Source organism: Polychytrium aggregatum (genome assembly GCF_025602895.1).
Source record: "Polychytrium aggregatum strain JEL109 chromosome Unknown BJ171scaffold_35, whole genome shotgun sequence".
Taxonomy (NCBI): domain Eukaryota; kingdom Fungi; phylum Chytridiomycota; class Chytridiomycetes; order Polychytriales; genus Polychytrium; species Polychytrium aggregatum.
Window position 1 is genome coordinate 69317 of NW_026516237.1, and position 12460 is coordinate 81776.

A 12460-nucleotide genomic window follows, 5' to 3' on the forward strand; every position below is an offset into this window, starting at 1 on the left:
CTCGGAATGTCCAGCTCCTCAGGCTCCAGCAGCTTCGGCTCCGGAAACCCTCGACCCAGCAACGGGTCGGGTCGTTTCGCACCAGCACGCAACAAGAAATACATCCTGTTTGTCGGAAACCCCGGCACCGGCAAGAGTACCATGGCAAACTCGCTGATCGGCCAAGTCGCCTTCCGCAGCGACGTCAGCATCGGCACCGGCGTCACCACCCGCCTCGATTCCCACACCATCCGGGACGGCACCACCTTCCTCGATACCCCTGGCTTGGACGACATCCAGCGACGAGAGCAGGCCGCCGCGCAGATCAAGGAAGGGCTGATGCAGGGCGGCGAGTATCGCATCTTTTTCGTCCTGACCCTCGAAGGCGGCCGGGTGCGGCCAGCCGACATTGCCACCATGCGAACGATCCTGAATGCCATCCGCGAGCCCCAGATCCGGTACTCGATCATCATCAACCAGGTCACCAAGCGCGTGCGCATGATGCTCGACGTCGAAGAAAACTACACCAAGCTCTTTGCCCTGATCAACTCGGAGGAATATCCCACCGAGAGCATCTTCTTCAACGACTTCGACCCCGGCCTCGTCGACCGGGCCAATGCGCTCGTGAATGCCAGCACCGAGCTCCGGAGTTTCATCGAGGCCGCGCCCAGGTTCAGCATCGATCCGAGCCACGTCGAGAGCTTGGATCTCCGGAAAATCGAGGAGTATCAGAACGAGGTCGAGGAGCTGACCAAGAACAACCAGCTTCTGCAGGAGCGATTCGACAACATCACCCAGCAGCTGAGCCAGCAGCAGACCAACATGAATACGCTTGGCACACAGCTCCGGGCCAGTCAGCAGGCACACCAGGAGCTTGCCCGTCATCACGAACTCGAGCTGCAGTTTGCGAATCTCCAGCTGTCCGAGCTCGCAAGCCAGCTCTCGTCTGCCAACGAAAGGGCCAGCGAGGCGCATGAACAGGCTCGATCGGCCCGGGTCGAGGCCCAGCGAGCAGTCAGCCGCAGCCAGTCCGTCGAGGCGGCGGCCCAGAGCCTCAGATGGCAGCTTGAAGCCGCTTCGGAGCGCCAGTCGTATGGCTCGCCGCAGCCCATGTTCCGACGGCCGTTTATTTCTCCCGAGAGACTCTACGAGCACCTTCTGCCAACGCCCAGCCCCCGCGGTAAGTGTGTTTGCACTTTGAATCTGCGTATGTGCCTTCTCGCCGACTTTGGATTGCGGGTGACGGTTTTAATGTGGTCTGGATTCTGGCTGCAGCACCAAGCTCGCCTGGGCTTCGTTCATTCGGCACTTCCAGTCCCTCTTGGAATGGCTTTGGCGACGACAGCGACGACGACAGCGACGACGACGATGGACGCTGCCATGCCATCATCCGATACGGTCCGAATGCGGGCGAGCGCTGCAGCTTCAAAGCGAGAAGCCGCGGATTCTGCGGCCACCATGGCGGATGATCGATCCAGTCTCGTGGTGGTGTCCGAGTGGCCGATTGTGGGGTGCTGGAGACAGCACCTCGCCGCCGTTGCCGCATGCATGAGCCGTGGGAAGCGGCATTGCTCGCCTGCCTGCCTGCAGCCAAATGAACGCCATGAGGCAACGTGACGCCGACGCGACAAAAATGTGCCGCAGGGCGCCGTGCGACATTGGGCGCGTGGCTGGGGATGCATGTGCGACGGTGCGGCTTGCGAACTGTGGACTGGCACAGGGCACAGTGCGACGCAACGGCGCACACGGGGCACAGCACGCAGCAAACCGACGCAGTCCACAGATACTGTCAACAGACACTGTGGACAGAGTGCAGTACTTTGCATTTCACTTTTGCATTGCGCTTTGGCGTTGCACTTTTGCGGCGCCGTCAAGTCCAAGTCGGCTCTCTCCTCCTGGGCCGTCTTCCCCCAGTCCATCCGTCGCCTCTGCAAGCCTGTCCCGTCCATTAATCCCATCTCCCCTGGATTCCTTTCATATCCTCTCAATTCCTTTCATATCCTTTCATTTCCTCTCATTTCGTTTCATTTCCTTTCATTTCGTTTCATTTCGTTTCATTTCGTTTCATTTCGTTTTACTCTTCGCTGCCGGCTGGCATCGCTTCGTCGATCCCTCGATCGTGTGTGTCCTGAACTCTGTCCGTCATCTTCCAGGGACATTCAGCGCCGGCTGCAATCTCTTTGCAGACCCATCGAAATTAGCACATCACCAGAGCAAACATCAAGTATCGAACCATATCAGACATTCAACATCACAAATCCGAACAAATCAAGCATCAACCCACCAACCCATCGCAGCCCGCATTCGCCATGCCCGAGTCTTCGTCTGCGGCCTTCCTGACCTTGGGCGTCTCGCCCACCCTCGCCCTGCCGATCTTGCCTCTGCCCGGCTCCGAGACCCCGTTGTCGGTCACCGCCGATGCCCTCAGCTCGCTCCTCACGATCGAGGGCCTCGTCGGCGTCAACACCATCCTCACGCCCTTCCCGTCGCTCTCTCGCCGCTCGGTCGCCACCATCGCCGCCGCCCCGTCGATCCAGCCATCGCCAAAGCTGTCACCCCTCACCAAGCCCATCTCGGTCTTTGTCCCCTCCGATGCCTCCATCACTGCAAAGGTCTCCTCCGATGTCTCGCGGGGATCGGCCCACTCGTCGGCGTCCTCGCCATCCACCTCCAAATCCTCCCTTTCGTGCGAGTCTGCCACCTTTGAGAGTCCCGAGCTGCCTCCGCTGGCGAACGTCGTCCCGGATGTCTCAAGGCTGTGTCTCTCGCCACAGGTTCGTTTGCCACTCGACCGGGAGCAAGGTCGGCATGGATCCCCTGTCGACCCGGACGGAGTAAGACAGCGGAGCAGATCCTGCATCAGCCGCCGCTCGCTCGATTAACAATACTCATTCCTTTGCTTCCCACACAGAGCACCACTCTCCCGCTCAGCGTCCTCTCGAATGAATCGCCCCGTCCCCGACCTCGGTCCGCCATTTCCGTTTCCGACCGAGCACATCCTTCCGCGCCGTATCTACTCACAAACTCCCCGCGCATCTCCACCGTGCTCGAGGTGCGCTTCCTTATCGTCGAATCGGTCGATACCAGCGTTCAGGAGCTCTCCGACAGTCCCTGGGGGCTTGGGCCCAATTCCGCCGTTCTGCTGGACCACACCAAGGTCATCGCTGGGGTATCCGAGTTTCAGGTCGTGCCCTTCACGGTCAAGGTCCCGCTGCCGGAAAACACGTTCGATCGAGAGTCGGGCGCATTCAACATCGATGTCTTTCGAAAGGGATGTCCACAGACCTATCGAGACGAATACTCTGGAATCAAGTGGACGCTCGAGGTGACTTGGAAGAGCGACCAAGGTACGGCTCGCTGAAACGGCTCGCTGAAACGGCTCGCTGAAACGGCTCGCTGAAACGGCTCGCTGAAACGGCTCGCTGAAACGGCCGCGGTCTCGGTCATCCTGACAATCGCTTGCGGCATCGACCCGCCCTCCGCGGGCTGCTGACACTTCGTGCTTCCCTACAGGCGACATCATTGCTGTTACCAGCAGAAACCTCAAAGTGATCCATCAGCTCGACAAGGCAGCCCAACCTGTCCAGCCCGTCGTTCCTCCCCATCCCTCGCGCCTTTCGCTGCCCCCGCCGCCAGTTCCGCAGCCCCTGATCCCGATCAAGACATTCAAGGGCGTCAGCGAAGACTCCAAGGTGCGCTACGTCGTTCAGGTGCCGGAATACGTCACTACCCGCCTGAGGTCGTTCACTGTCGACATCCATCTTGTCATGATGGACGATGCCTATCAACGAAAGCCACGATTCAACAAGGTCCAGGTGGAGCTGATCCAGAACCGACGATACCAGTGAGTACCATCCAGTCGGCTGTTTGGATATCGTCAGCCTCACTCTGAGTACTTTTTCTTCGTCGACGTTGTATCTCCCGCGGACGTTGCCTGGTCCACCTCATCGCCATTCCCTCCAGCTCTGTGCCGCGCTCCACACTGACGTCCTTGATTTCACACACTTCCTACCAACCATCTCTCTCTATAACTCATCTCCATCGCTGTGCAGGGCCTCGCTCGAGATTGCCCGCAAGACCCTCACCATCTCGACACAGACCAACAAGCTCAAGCTCCAGCGCCAGACCACCTTTGGCGAGCGGTACGAAGTCTCGACCCACAACACCTTCAACCAATCCTTCACCTCCAACATCACCGCTGACGTCTCCAGCACCCTGATCCACATCGGCCACGCCCTGCGGATCAGGGCCTTTTACGAAAAGAACGTGGCTCGTCTCGCCACTGACGTGCTGGCCTCGTCCTTCTCAGTCGTCTCGACCACCTCGATGTCGCTGCTGGGCTTTGGCCAGGGCTCCGGCAGCGGCCATGCCGGCTCGCACGGCAAGGGGCCGAATCTGACCGGGTTTTTGTCGGCCATCCATGGCGACTGGACCGAGTTCGACGTGCCCCTGGTGGTCTTTGATTGAGGTCGACCTCGGCCCTCTCTGTCACTGCCCACGACCAGCGGGATCCTCTCCCCCCCCCCAGCGTTTCTCTTCATATTGCTGCCGTTTTCCCTGGACTCGTTTGTACCCTTTGCCTCCATCACATTCCTCACTTGGCTTGCTCGGCCGCACTCTGGATCATTTCCCTCTCCCACATACACACCACTCAATCGTCCGCTCGCCTGTGTATTGATGTCTCCGCTATATATCTGTCCAATATACGACGGTCTGTCGGTGTGCCGCCCAGCCTGGCTTGGCCAAATAGTGTGGTCGCTCTATTCCAAGGACCAGGCGGCTTTTCCCAGGGCACGAAAAGGCTCTCCGCCGAAACCAGATCGCGATTGTCTGGCGGCATATCGCAAACTCCCTCGCTGACCATTCTTGACCATCCGATCCCCGTCCGATCCCCGCCTGATCATTTCCTCTGCACTCCACACTCCCCCCCCCTCTCGCTCTCTGCATCTGAAGGATATCCCGCTGCAGCTGGAGCATGTCGATGCGAGGATGCAGGGTGCCGGATTCAAGGTCGTTCGAACGTACGGGCGCAAGCAAAACACTCGCCTGATCCAGAATGCCAACAACAATGTCTTTTTCAACCCTGGCCAGACTCGCAAACCGCTCACCCTCGACAGCGACAGTGACAGTGACAACGACAACGACGACAACGACAACGACGGCACCAGTGATGGCCAAGGTGATGGCGATGGCAGGTCGACCGGAACCCAGGAACACAGCTCGGAACTGAGTGCCTGCCGCTCGGACGATCCTCGGGATAGCGATTACAAGGATGAGGATGGCCCGAGGAGCAAGCCAGAGACACTGCCGGCCCGGGCTCGCCAGCCTCCCAGAGCAGGCCGTCGTCCACCTCCAGCATCAATGCGGCCAACACCATCACAACCAGCACCAGCATCGGCACAACCGCTACCAGCACCACCGCAACTTGATCCACCCGGTGATGTTGAGATCCCTGCTCCATCTGCCAAACCCGCCAAGCGGGGCCGAAAGCCCAGGGCCGCTCCGGCTCGAAAGCCCAAGCCGTCGTCCAAGCAGACGTCCACCGATCTGCTCGCAAGTCCTGCTTCTGCCCCGCTGGCTCCAAGCAAAACCAGGACATCGCCCAGTGCCCTCGGATCTCTCTCCAAGACCCGCCAGCCTCGGATTCGGAAGCCAAAGACCCCGGCCGGATCGGCTGTCTCGCAGTCGCTCCACTCCCAGGGAGTCTCGAGATCCACCCCGATCGCCTCGACTCATCGAGTCTTCAAATCCCTCGCCGAGCAGCTGGGCAGTCCGATTGTCATCCTACCGGGATCGCCGACCCACCCATCCAGGACCGATCGAGCACCTACAAACCATGGCATGTCCGGCGGCTCATCGCTCATCCAGGAGCATGATCCCGTCAACGAAACCAATGCCTCTCCAAACTCAGAAACCACGGCCGGAGAAGGAGGATTCAGTATCGCCCAGCCCGACGAACCCGGAACACCGCCCGATCGGATATCTCGTCTGCTCGGCGGTATGGGTGTCGTTCGACTTGCAAAGACCACCGAGCGAGCCGCCCCGATTGCCCATTCCAGCGATTCATGTCACAGCCCGCTCGCTCGAGCCGCTCTCAGAGCCAGTGCCCGGAGATACAACCTATCCAACAAGCGCTCGCAAGAGCACCCGACAGCAGTCCCGAATCCCACTGACGCCATCTCGCCGCCACGATTCGATTTCTCGTTCTTGTCGCCAGGCGGCATCGCTGCCTTTGCCGAGCTGTCGCGGAGACTGTCGCATATCTCACGGATATCAGGGGATCTGGGCGACTTGGGCGACATGGATTCGTTCGAAATCGAGCCTGACGACGATGCAGATTCGGTGACCGAGAGCCCGACTGGTATCCAAATCCTGACCCCGATCCGCGGCCGCAGTGATCCGTCCAGCCCAAGCTCGGACGAGACGGTTGCCGTCTCGGATGCGAATCTTGAGATATCGGATGTCGACGAATCCCAGCCTGAGCCTGGAGAAGCTGAAGTCGACACAGTCCCAATCGAGCCTGGAAGGCCCAAGCCAGAGTCGATCCCAACCAGCGATTGTGAGCCTGAGAGACTAGCCCGAGCCTCGGCCCTCACGAAGCTGGCGGTGCAGAGGAGAAAGTCAAGGCGCACCACTCTGCAACTGGATTCGCTGGAACACCACAGCGGCAGTGGGAGTAACGGCGACAGCGATGACGACGACGACAGTATCGGAGACAGCACCCACGAAAGCCTTGGCAACGATGGCGACAGTAAAGATCATGACACCCGGGGCGATAGCAACGATGACACGCGCGATTCAAGTGACTCTACGAATCTCGATTCCATGATCAGCCACATGGTGAGGCGCGCTGTTTCATGATAGCGTCTGTCTGCAGACCAATTTGCGTCACAATGTATTCTCAACCACGGTGGCTCTCCCTCCACAGTCTCTCCAAGCAGCCATGCTGCCACCAGCGACACCAAAGGCGAAACGTCGGCAGGTAAGCCGGCAACTTGAGTGCACATTCAATGCAGCATGACGCCGATGGAAGTGTGGGTGGAAATGCATCGTTGAGCACATAGTCGGTGGATCTGTCAGCGGTAAAGTGAGGGGCGGTACAGTCTGTTCGTCAACTATCCCACAAGTCTTATTCATACCGACTTGCCCCTGCATGGTGGCTCCCTGGGTCTGATAAACTCGCAACCTCCGATACCGATCAAAATTAGGTTGGCCTCCGGGATCTGCTGCAACTTTGCAGCCAAACTGAGCCCACGACGTTCAGCGGGCAGTACACGACCAAGTATGCATCAGCAGCGCCTGGCTGTTTTGCAAGGGTTGTTTGCATCGCACCAGGTGCCGTGATTGCCCAAAGCTGGGTCATCGTACTCTCGCCCCCCTTTGTAACCACAACGAGAACACCTCGTTCCACACAGATCCCTTTTCAAGTGGAAAAAGCTGGCCGAGGCGACTTTTGCCGAAGTCTATATCTTCACAGAGCCCGGAGAAAAGAGCAGAAGCATCGTCAAAGTCGTGCCCTTCGGCAAGCCCGAGATTCTTGTCAACGAGACGCCCCAGATGAGTGTGCAACAAATCTACCAGGAGGCCGTCATCACCCAAACTATGGGCAATCTCGACGGGGCATCCAACTTTGTGCGCATGAAGCGGTGAGTGGCCACCATTCTGGCACAGGCTCTAGTCTTCCGCCCTGGCCGCCTTGTGTCTCTCCCATCTCAGGAGAGCATTCATGACTGACAGCGCTGGGTTCACCCCGGTATCGTCTGACGGATCACCGCGGCCATCGTGTAGTTGCAATGTGTGCCGAGGCCCGTACCCCAAGGAGCTGCTCAAAGCTTGGGACCGGTATGACAAGCAGAAGGAATCCGAAAACGACCGTCCGGACTACTTTGAAAGCGACCAGCTCTTTGTCATCTGGATCTTGGAGGATGCCGGCACCAGCCTGGAGGATTATCCGCTGCAGACGTGGAAACAGGCCATCAGCATCATCCTGCAAGTGGTTGCATCGCTGGCGATCGCCGAGCGGACGGTGCGGTTTGAGGTACGGCTCGCAAGCGACTGTCAGAGATGCTGGGTGTCGGTGCTGGAAATGGTCAACGATTGGTGTCGTCAGCGATCGGCGTGGCCGCGCCCATGGGCAGCCTTCGAAGCTGACATGTATATATCTGCCTTGTCCCGGCACCCAGCATCGCGATCTGCACTGGAGTAACGTCATGGTCTCGGAAACCGATGCCGGAACAATCCAGTACTCGGGCTTGGAAGCGACGACAGAGCTGACAGTCCCAACTCGCGGTCTAAAGATCCACATCATCGACTACACCCTGTCACGAATCGAGATCGGTGGGTGACTGGACAGTCGCAGCGACATGCTTTGAAAAGTGCGAGGGTGACAGAGTCCTCATTGATCTGCATGTGGGTTGTGTGTGAACTGTGTGTGGGCTGTGTGTGAACTGTGTGTGGGTTGTGCTCCTGCGGCTGATATCGGCTGGTATGGGTTGGTGGGGTGATGATTCCAGACAACGAGCTTTTCTTTGTCGAGCTTGAGGACGAGGACTTTTTCACGGGAACAGGTATGAGCCGGCTCCGTGCTCGCCGTCGTCATCAGAATCCGCCATCCTGCATCGAGCATTGCACTAAGCACCTATACTCGTGTCGTGCATCTCTGTGTTTCGCACTCACGGCCGGTCTGTTTGGCTTCTCCCGGACACTCGGACATCTCGCAACCGATGGGTACCCATCGCCGTTGCTTGCTCATACCGCTGCTGCTTACTCATCGCACCAAAGGCGACTACCAGTTTGAGATCTACCGCATGATGCGGGAACTAACCCAGGGCAACTGGGCACGACGCACACCCAAGACCAACGTCATGGTGGGTGATGTCTGACACCACCTCCGCTCGCCGGATAGCTCGGCACTGCCGTTGCTGACCACTGCGTCTCTGCTTTCACTCGCAACACGACCGCGTCGCCCTCCAGTGGATCCACTATCTCTTCGAGAAGCTCCAGGGCTCCAAGAAGCTCCCCAGGATCAAGGGCCGGTGGGGCAAAGACATTGAAGGACAGAAGGAGCTCCGGGCATTTGGTGCTCGGATCATGGGATATGCGACGGCCACGGAGATGCTGCAGGACCCGCTCTTTGACCAGATCCACGAACTGCCATGACCATGGCTTCCGGATGGGCAGAGCGTCGGGCTCGGCGAATACATCTGTCGATGAAACCGAGCCCAGAAACCAGGCGCGATGGAGCGTGCGCGCCGCGCGCTGATTGGCTGCCGGACCTGCCGTTTTGGGCGAAATTGATCCGATATTCGCTTGACATTCACTCGATATTCACTCGATATTCGCTTGATATTCACTCGATATTCGCTTGATATTCGCTTGGCACCAGTCGGGCGCATTCTTGCAGCCAAGCCGTCATGGATGCAACCGCCAGAGCCGGACGGGCTGCACTCGGCCGCCGCTGCCGGTTGAGACATCGCCCTGGACATGTGTCCGCCGAGCCGGATTGGCCGATCGCGCCGTCTTCGTCCCCGCCCGCAACTCGAGCCCTGTCCAAACCGCCCTGCAGCGCCGTCGCTGTCCCGCATCTCCATCTCGCCTCCGGTCCCATCTCTCCTGCAGACTCCGTCGCTCCTGCAGGCTCCGTCTCTCCTCTGGCATCCACCGGTCAATCTCGCAAGGTCGTCGACACTTGATCATAGCCGCCACCCACTTGCCCACCATGAACACCACCGACAATACCGGGCACGAACCCACGCACTCCACACAGCTCTCTGCCGACACCTCCATGGCCACGATCGTCGGCAACAACCACCCGTCGCTGGACCCACAGCAGCTGGAGGAACTCCAAGGCATAGCGCCGCCACCCATGTAATATCCCCTGCCCTTGTCGGCCAAGAAATCCCTGTCCCTGCCGCATGACCGTCGATGCGTCTGCTGGGATCCGTGTGCTGGTTTTTGGGTGTCCTTGCGGCCCCGCTATCCGTCGAGTCTATTGACGAAGCCTGCGAGATCTGCTGTGGTCGTATGCGGCGGCCATCGACTGCAGACTGACTGAACTCGGTCGTCTCTGTCAACTTTCCTGACCCTCATCACCTGCACACCTTTTCCCTCCATCATTCTGTGTGCGTTCCCGTCCTGCTATTCTGCGGACTCGCTTCCCCGCGCAGAATCATCCTCGAGTGCATCGACGGCTCGTTCGAGACCAAGGTTCTCGACCTGCGGAACAAAATCAAGATCGGCCGCAAGGTCAGTCCCCAGGCCAGCTCGGACCCCAGCAACGGCATCTTCAATTCCAAAGTCCTGAGTCGCAACCACGCCGAAATCGAGTACAGGGCCGGAAAGGTGCGGTTCATTCTCGTGACGGGATGCATATCTCTGTCCCCTTTCGCTCTGCGGGATGTCAGCATTTGAACCATGCACTTGGGTTGTTGCAATACCGCCACCGTCATGATCCTTGGCTCACTCGAGCCTGCTCTCTCGTTCGCCATGTGCATCCCCAGGTCCTGATCCGCGATGTGCGTTCGTCCAACGGCACCTTCGTCAACGGCAATCGTCTGAGTGCCGAGGGCGTGATGAGTCCCGACCGCGAGCTCCGCACAGGCGATCGTCTCGAGTTTGGAATCGATATCATGGAGGACGACAATGTCACAGGTGCGTCCCCAAGCGGACAGAATTGCAGTCCAACATGGCGTTGCTGCATTCGCTAACTCTGCCGACTCTGTATTCCACTCATCCTGCCGCTGCTCTGGAAAATGCGCCGTATCGACCGCTAGTCCTCCACAAGAAGGTGACCTGCCTGGTCCATATCCACAACGCCAACGAGGACCTTTACACAAGCAGCTCGACCGGTTCCACTGGGTTGTATGTATTCTGAGCGTATTCTCCCAATACCGTTCGGCTGGATGGCTCTCTAACCGCCATCGACTCGCACCTCCACAGCTTTCAAACTTTGCCCGCGAACTACGATGCAGATCCGTCGCTCCGTCAGCTCCAGGTGCGAGACACGAGCGCCGAGAGCTAGAAGAAGCACTTGATATCATGGGAGAGTGGCCAACTCCGCTGCACTTGATAACACGGGAGAGCAAACAGCCCCGTTGCATCCCCACGGCGATGCCATAGTTCACGCTGTGTGTGGGTGGCTCGTCCTCTGTAGATCGCACGCTAAATCTCTCCTGGCTCGTCACTTCGAACCAGACTGCTATCACACAAGCCGACGCCATGCTGCCCCAGCTGAACGACATCACTCGCTCTGTTTTGGAGACCCAGCGAACGATCAACCAAATGTCGAGTGGTACCATCCCATTCGACTACCCGACCAGTGCGCAGATCGACGCCGAGCGCATCCGAGCCGACTACGATAGCCTCCAGCACCAATACAACGAGCTTCTGCACTACAAAAACACATGGATAGCTGAGCAGAACGTCTTGCTCACCCAGAACCAGGAGATGCAGCTCGACAACAAGCACCTCTACGAAGAAAATGAGCGGCTAAAGCTGGAGCTCGCCAACGCCCAGAGACAGGTCTCGATCCTCGATAGCGGCCGAGCCATCATCGAAGCCGACAAGTCCCGGCTGGAGCGACTTGTCCGGGAGAATCTCGATGCCAAGACACGAGCGATCCAGGAGCACGAGCTCAAGGTCAAAGAGATCCGCATCTTGAAGCAGCAGATCCAAGGGCTTGAAGAGACCATCGAGTCGAACAAGCAGGTGCGAACTCAACGATGCATGGGATCAACGGGGAGGATTGACGGAAGGTGTTTGGCTGGGCTGACGGGCTGTGTCTAACGGAGTACCGCTGGCTGAGGCTGTGCCAGCAAGTGCGCTGCGTTGTTGTCGGCGTACTGCCCTCTATGTGCTTGCTCTGGGTCGACGTGGCGCTGGTAGTCCCGCACATCCGAATCAACTCTATCCTCCGTAATGCCTGTGTAGTGCTGACATTGCTGCTGTTTCTCTCTTGCGATTCTTGCACAAGGAACTGTCCGCACAGACAAATAGCTTTATCACCAAGCAAGAGTACCAGTTCCAGAAGAAGGAGCAGCAGCTGCAGAGCCAGATCTCGCAACTCGCCCTCGATCTGCAGACCGCCAATTCTCAGGTCCAGCAGCTTGAGAGTGTCGTCCAGAGCCACAAAGACGAGCTGCAGGATCTGCAGGGCAACTACGACCGTTCCGTCAGCGAGTGTCAGCAGCTGCGAATGCAAAAGACCGACCTCACCGAAACATCAAACCAGATCAAGCGCCAGAAGGACCGTTTCGAGAACGACATCAAGCTGCTGCGCGAGACGATCGAGCGCCTGAGCGAAGAGTCCGAGTCGCTCCAGAAGAGCAAAATGATCATCGAAAGCCGCAACCGCGAGCTGCTGCAGCTGCGCGATGAAGGCAAAATCGAGGCCGACAAACTTGCCAAGCGGCTGGCCTCCAAGGACAGCGAGGTCCAGACCCTGCAGGCTCGGCTGGAGGAAAGCGCTGCGCAAATCAGCAAG

General features: G+C 58.6%; 4 protein-coding genes across 4 annotated transcripts; all 4 read left to right on the top strand.

The window, feature by feature from the left end:
* Positions 1-6: 6 nt before the first annotated feature.
* On the top strand, positions 7-1474 carry BJ171DRAFT_629264 (uncharacterized protein; the record flags this gene model as incomplete). Its single annotated transcript, XM_053115588.1, has 2 exons — positions 7-1159; positions 1255-1474. 2 exons carry the CDS (start codon positions 7-9, stop codon positions 1446-1448), a joined length of 1347 nt encoding a protein of 448 aa, XP_052964005.1. The 3' UTR covers positions 1449-1474.
* Positions 1475-1875: 401 nt separating this feature from the next.
* On the top strand, positions 1876-4713 carry BJ171DRAFT_515959 (uncharacterized protein). Its single transcript, XM_053111992.1, is given in 5 exon segments — positions 1876-1958; positions 1969-2753; positions 2891-3326; positions 3493-3823; positions 4032-4713. The coding sequence occupies 4 exon segments, from the start codon at positions 2289-2291 to the stop codon at positions 4444-4446; spliced, it is 1647 nt and encodes a 548-aa protein (XP_052964006.1). The 5' UTR covers positions 1876-1958; positions 1969-2288; the 3' UTR covers positions 4447-4713.
* A 140-nt stretch (positions 4714-4853) lies between these two features.
* BJ171DRAFT_515961 (uncharacterized protein) lies at positions 4854-9198 on the top strand. Its single transcript, XM_053111993.1, has 9 exons — positions 4854-6819; positions 6908-6961; positions 7188-7261; positions 7395-7625; positions 7768-8017; positions 8163-8316; positions 8493-8546; positions 8761-8846; positions 8953-9198. The coding sequence occupies exons 1-9, from the start codon at positions 4969-4971 to the stop codon at positions 9136-9138; spliced, it is 2940 nt and encodes a 979-aa protein (XP_052964007.1). The 5' UTR covers positions 4854-4968; the 3' UTR covers positions 9139-9198.
* Positions 9199-9558: 360 nt separating this feature from the next.
* BJ171DRAFT_192979 (SMAD/FHA domain-containing protein) lies at positions 9559-11151 on the top strand. The gene is made up of 5 exons (XM_053106188.1): positions 9559-9846; positions 10146-10320; positions 10479-10629; positions 10752-10839; positions 10918-11151. Exons 1-5 carry the CDS (start codon positions 9698-9700, stop codon positions 10997-10999), a joined length of 645 nt encoding a protein of 214 aa, XP_052964008.1. The 5' UTR covers positions 9559-9697; the 3' UTR covers positions 11000-11151.
* The last annotated feature ends 1309 nt before the right edge of the window (positions 11152-12460 follow it).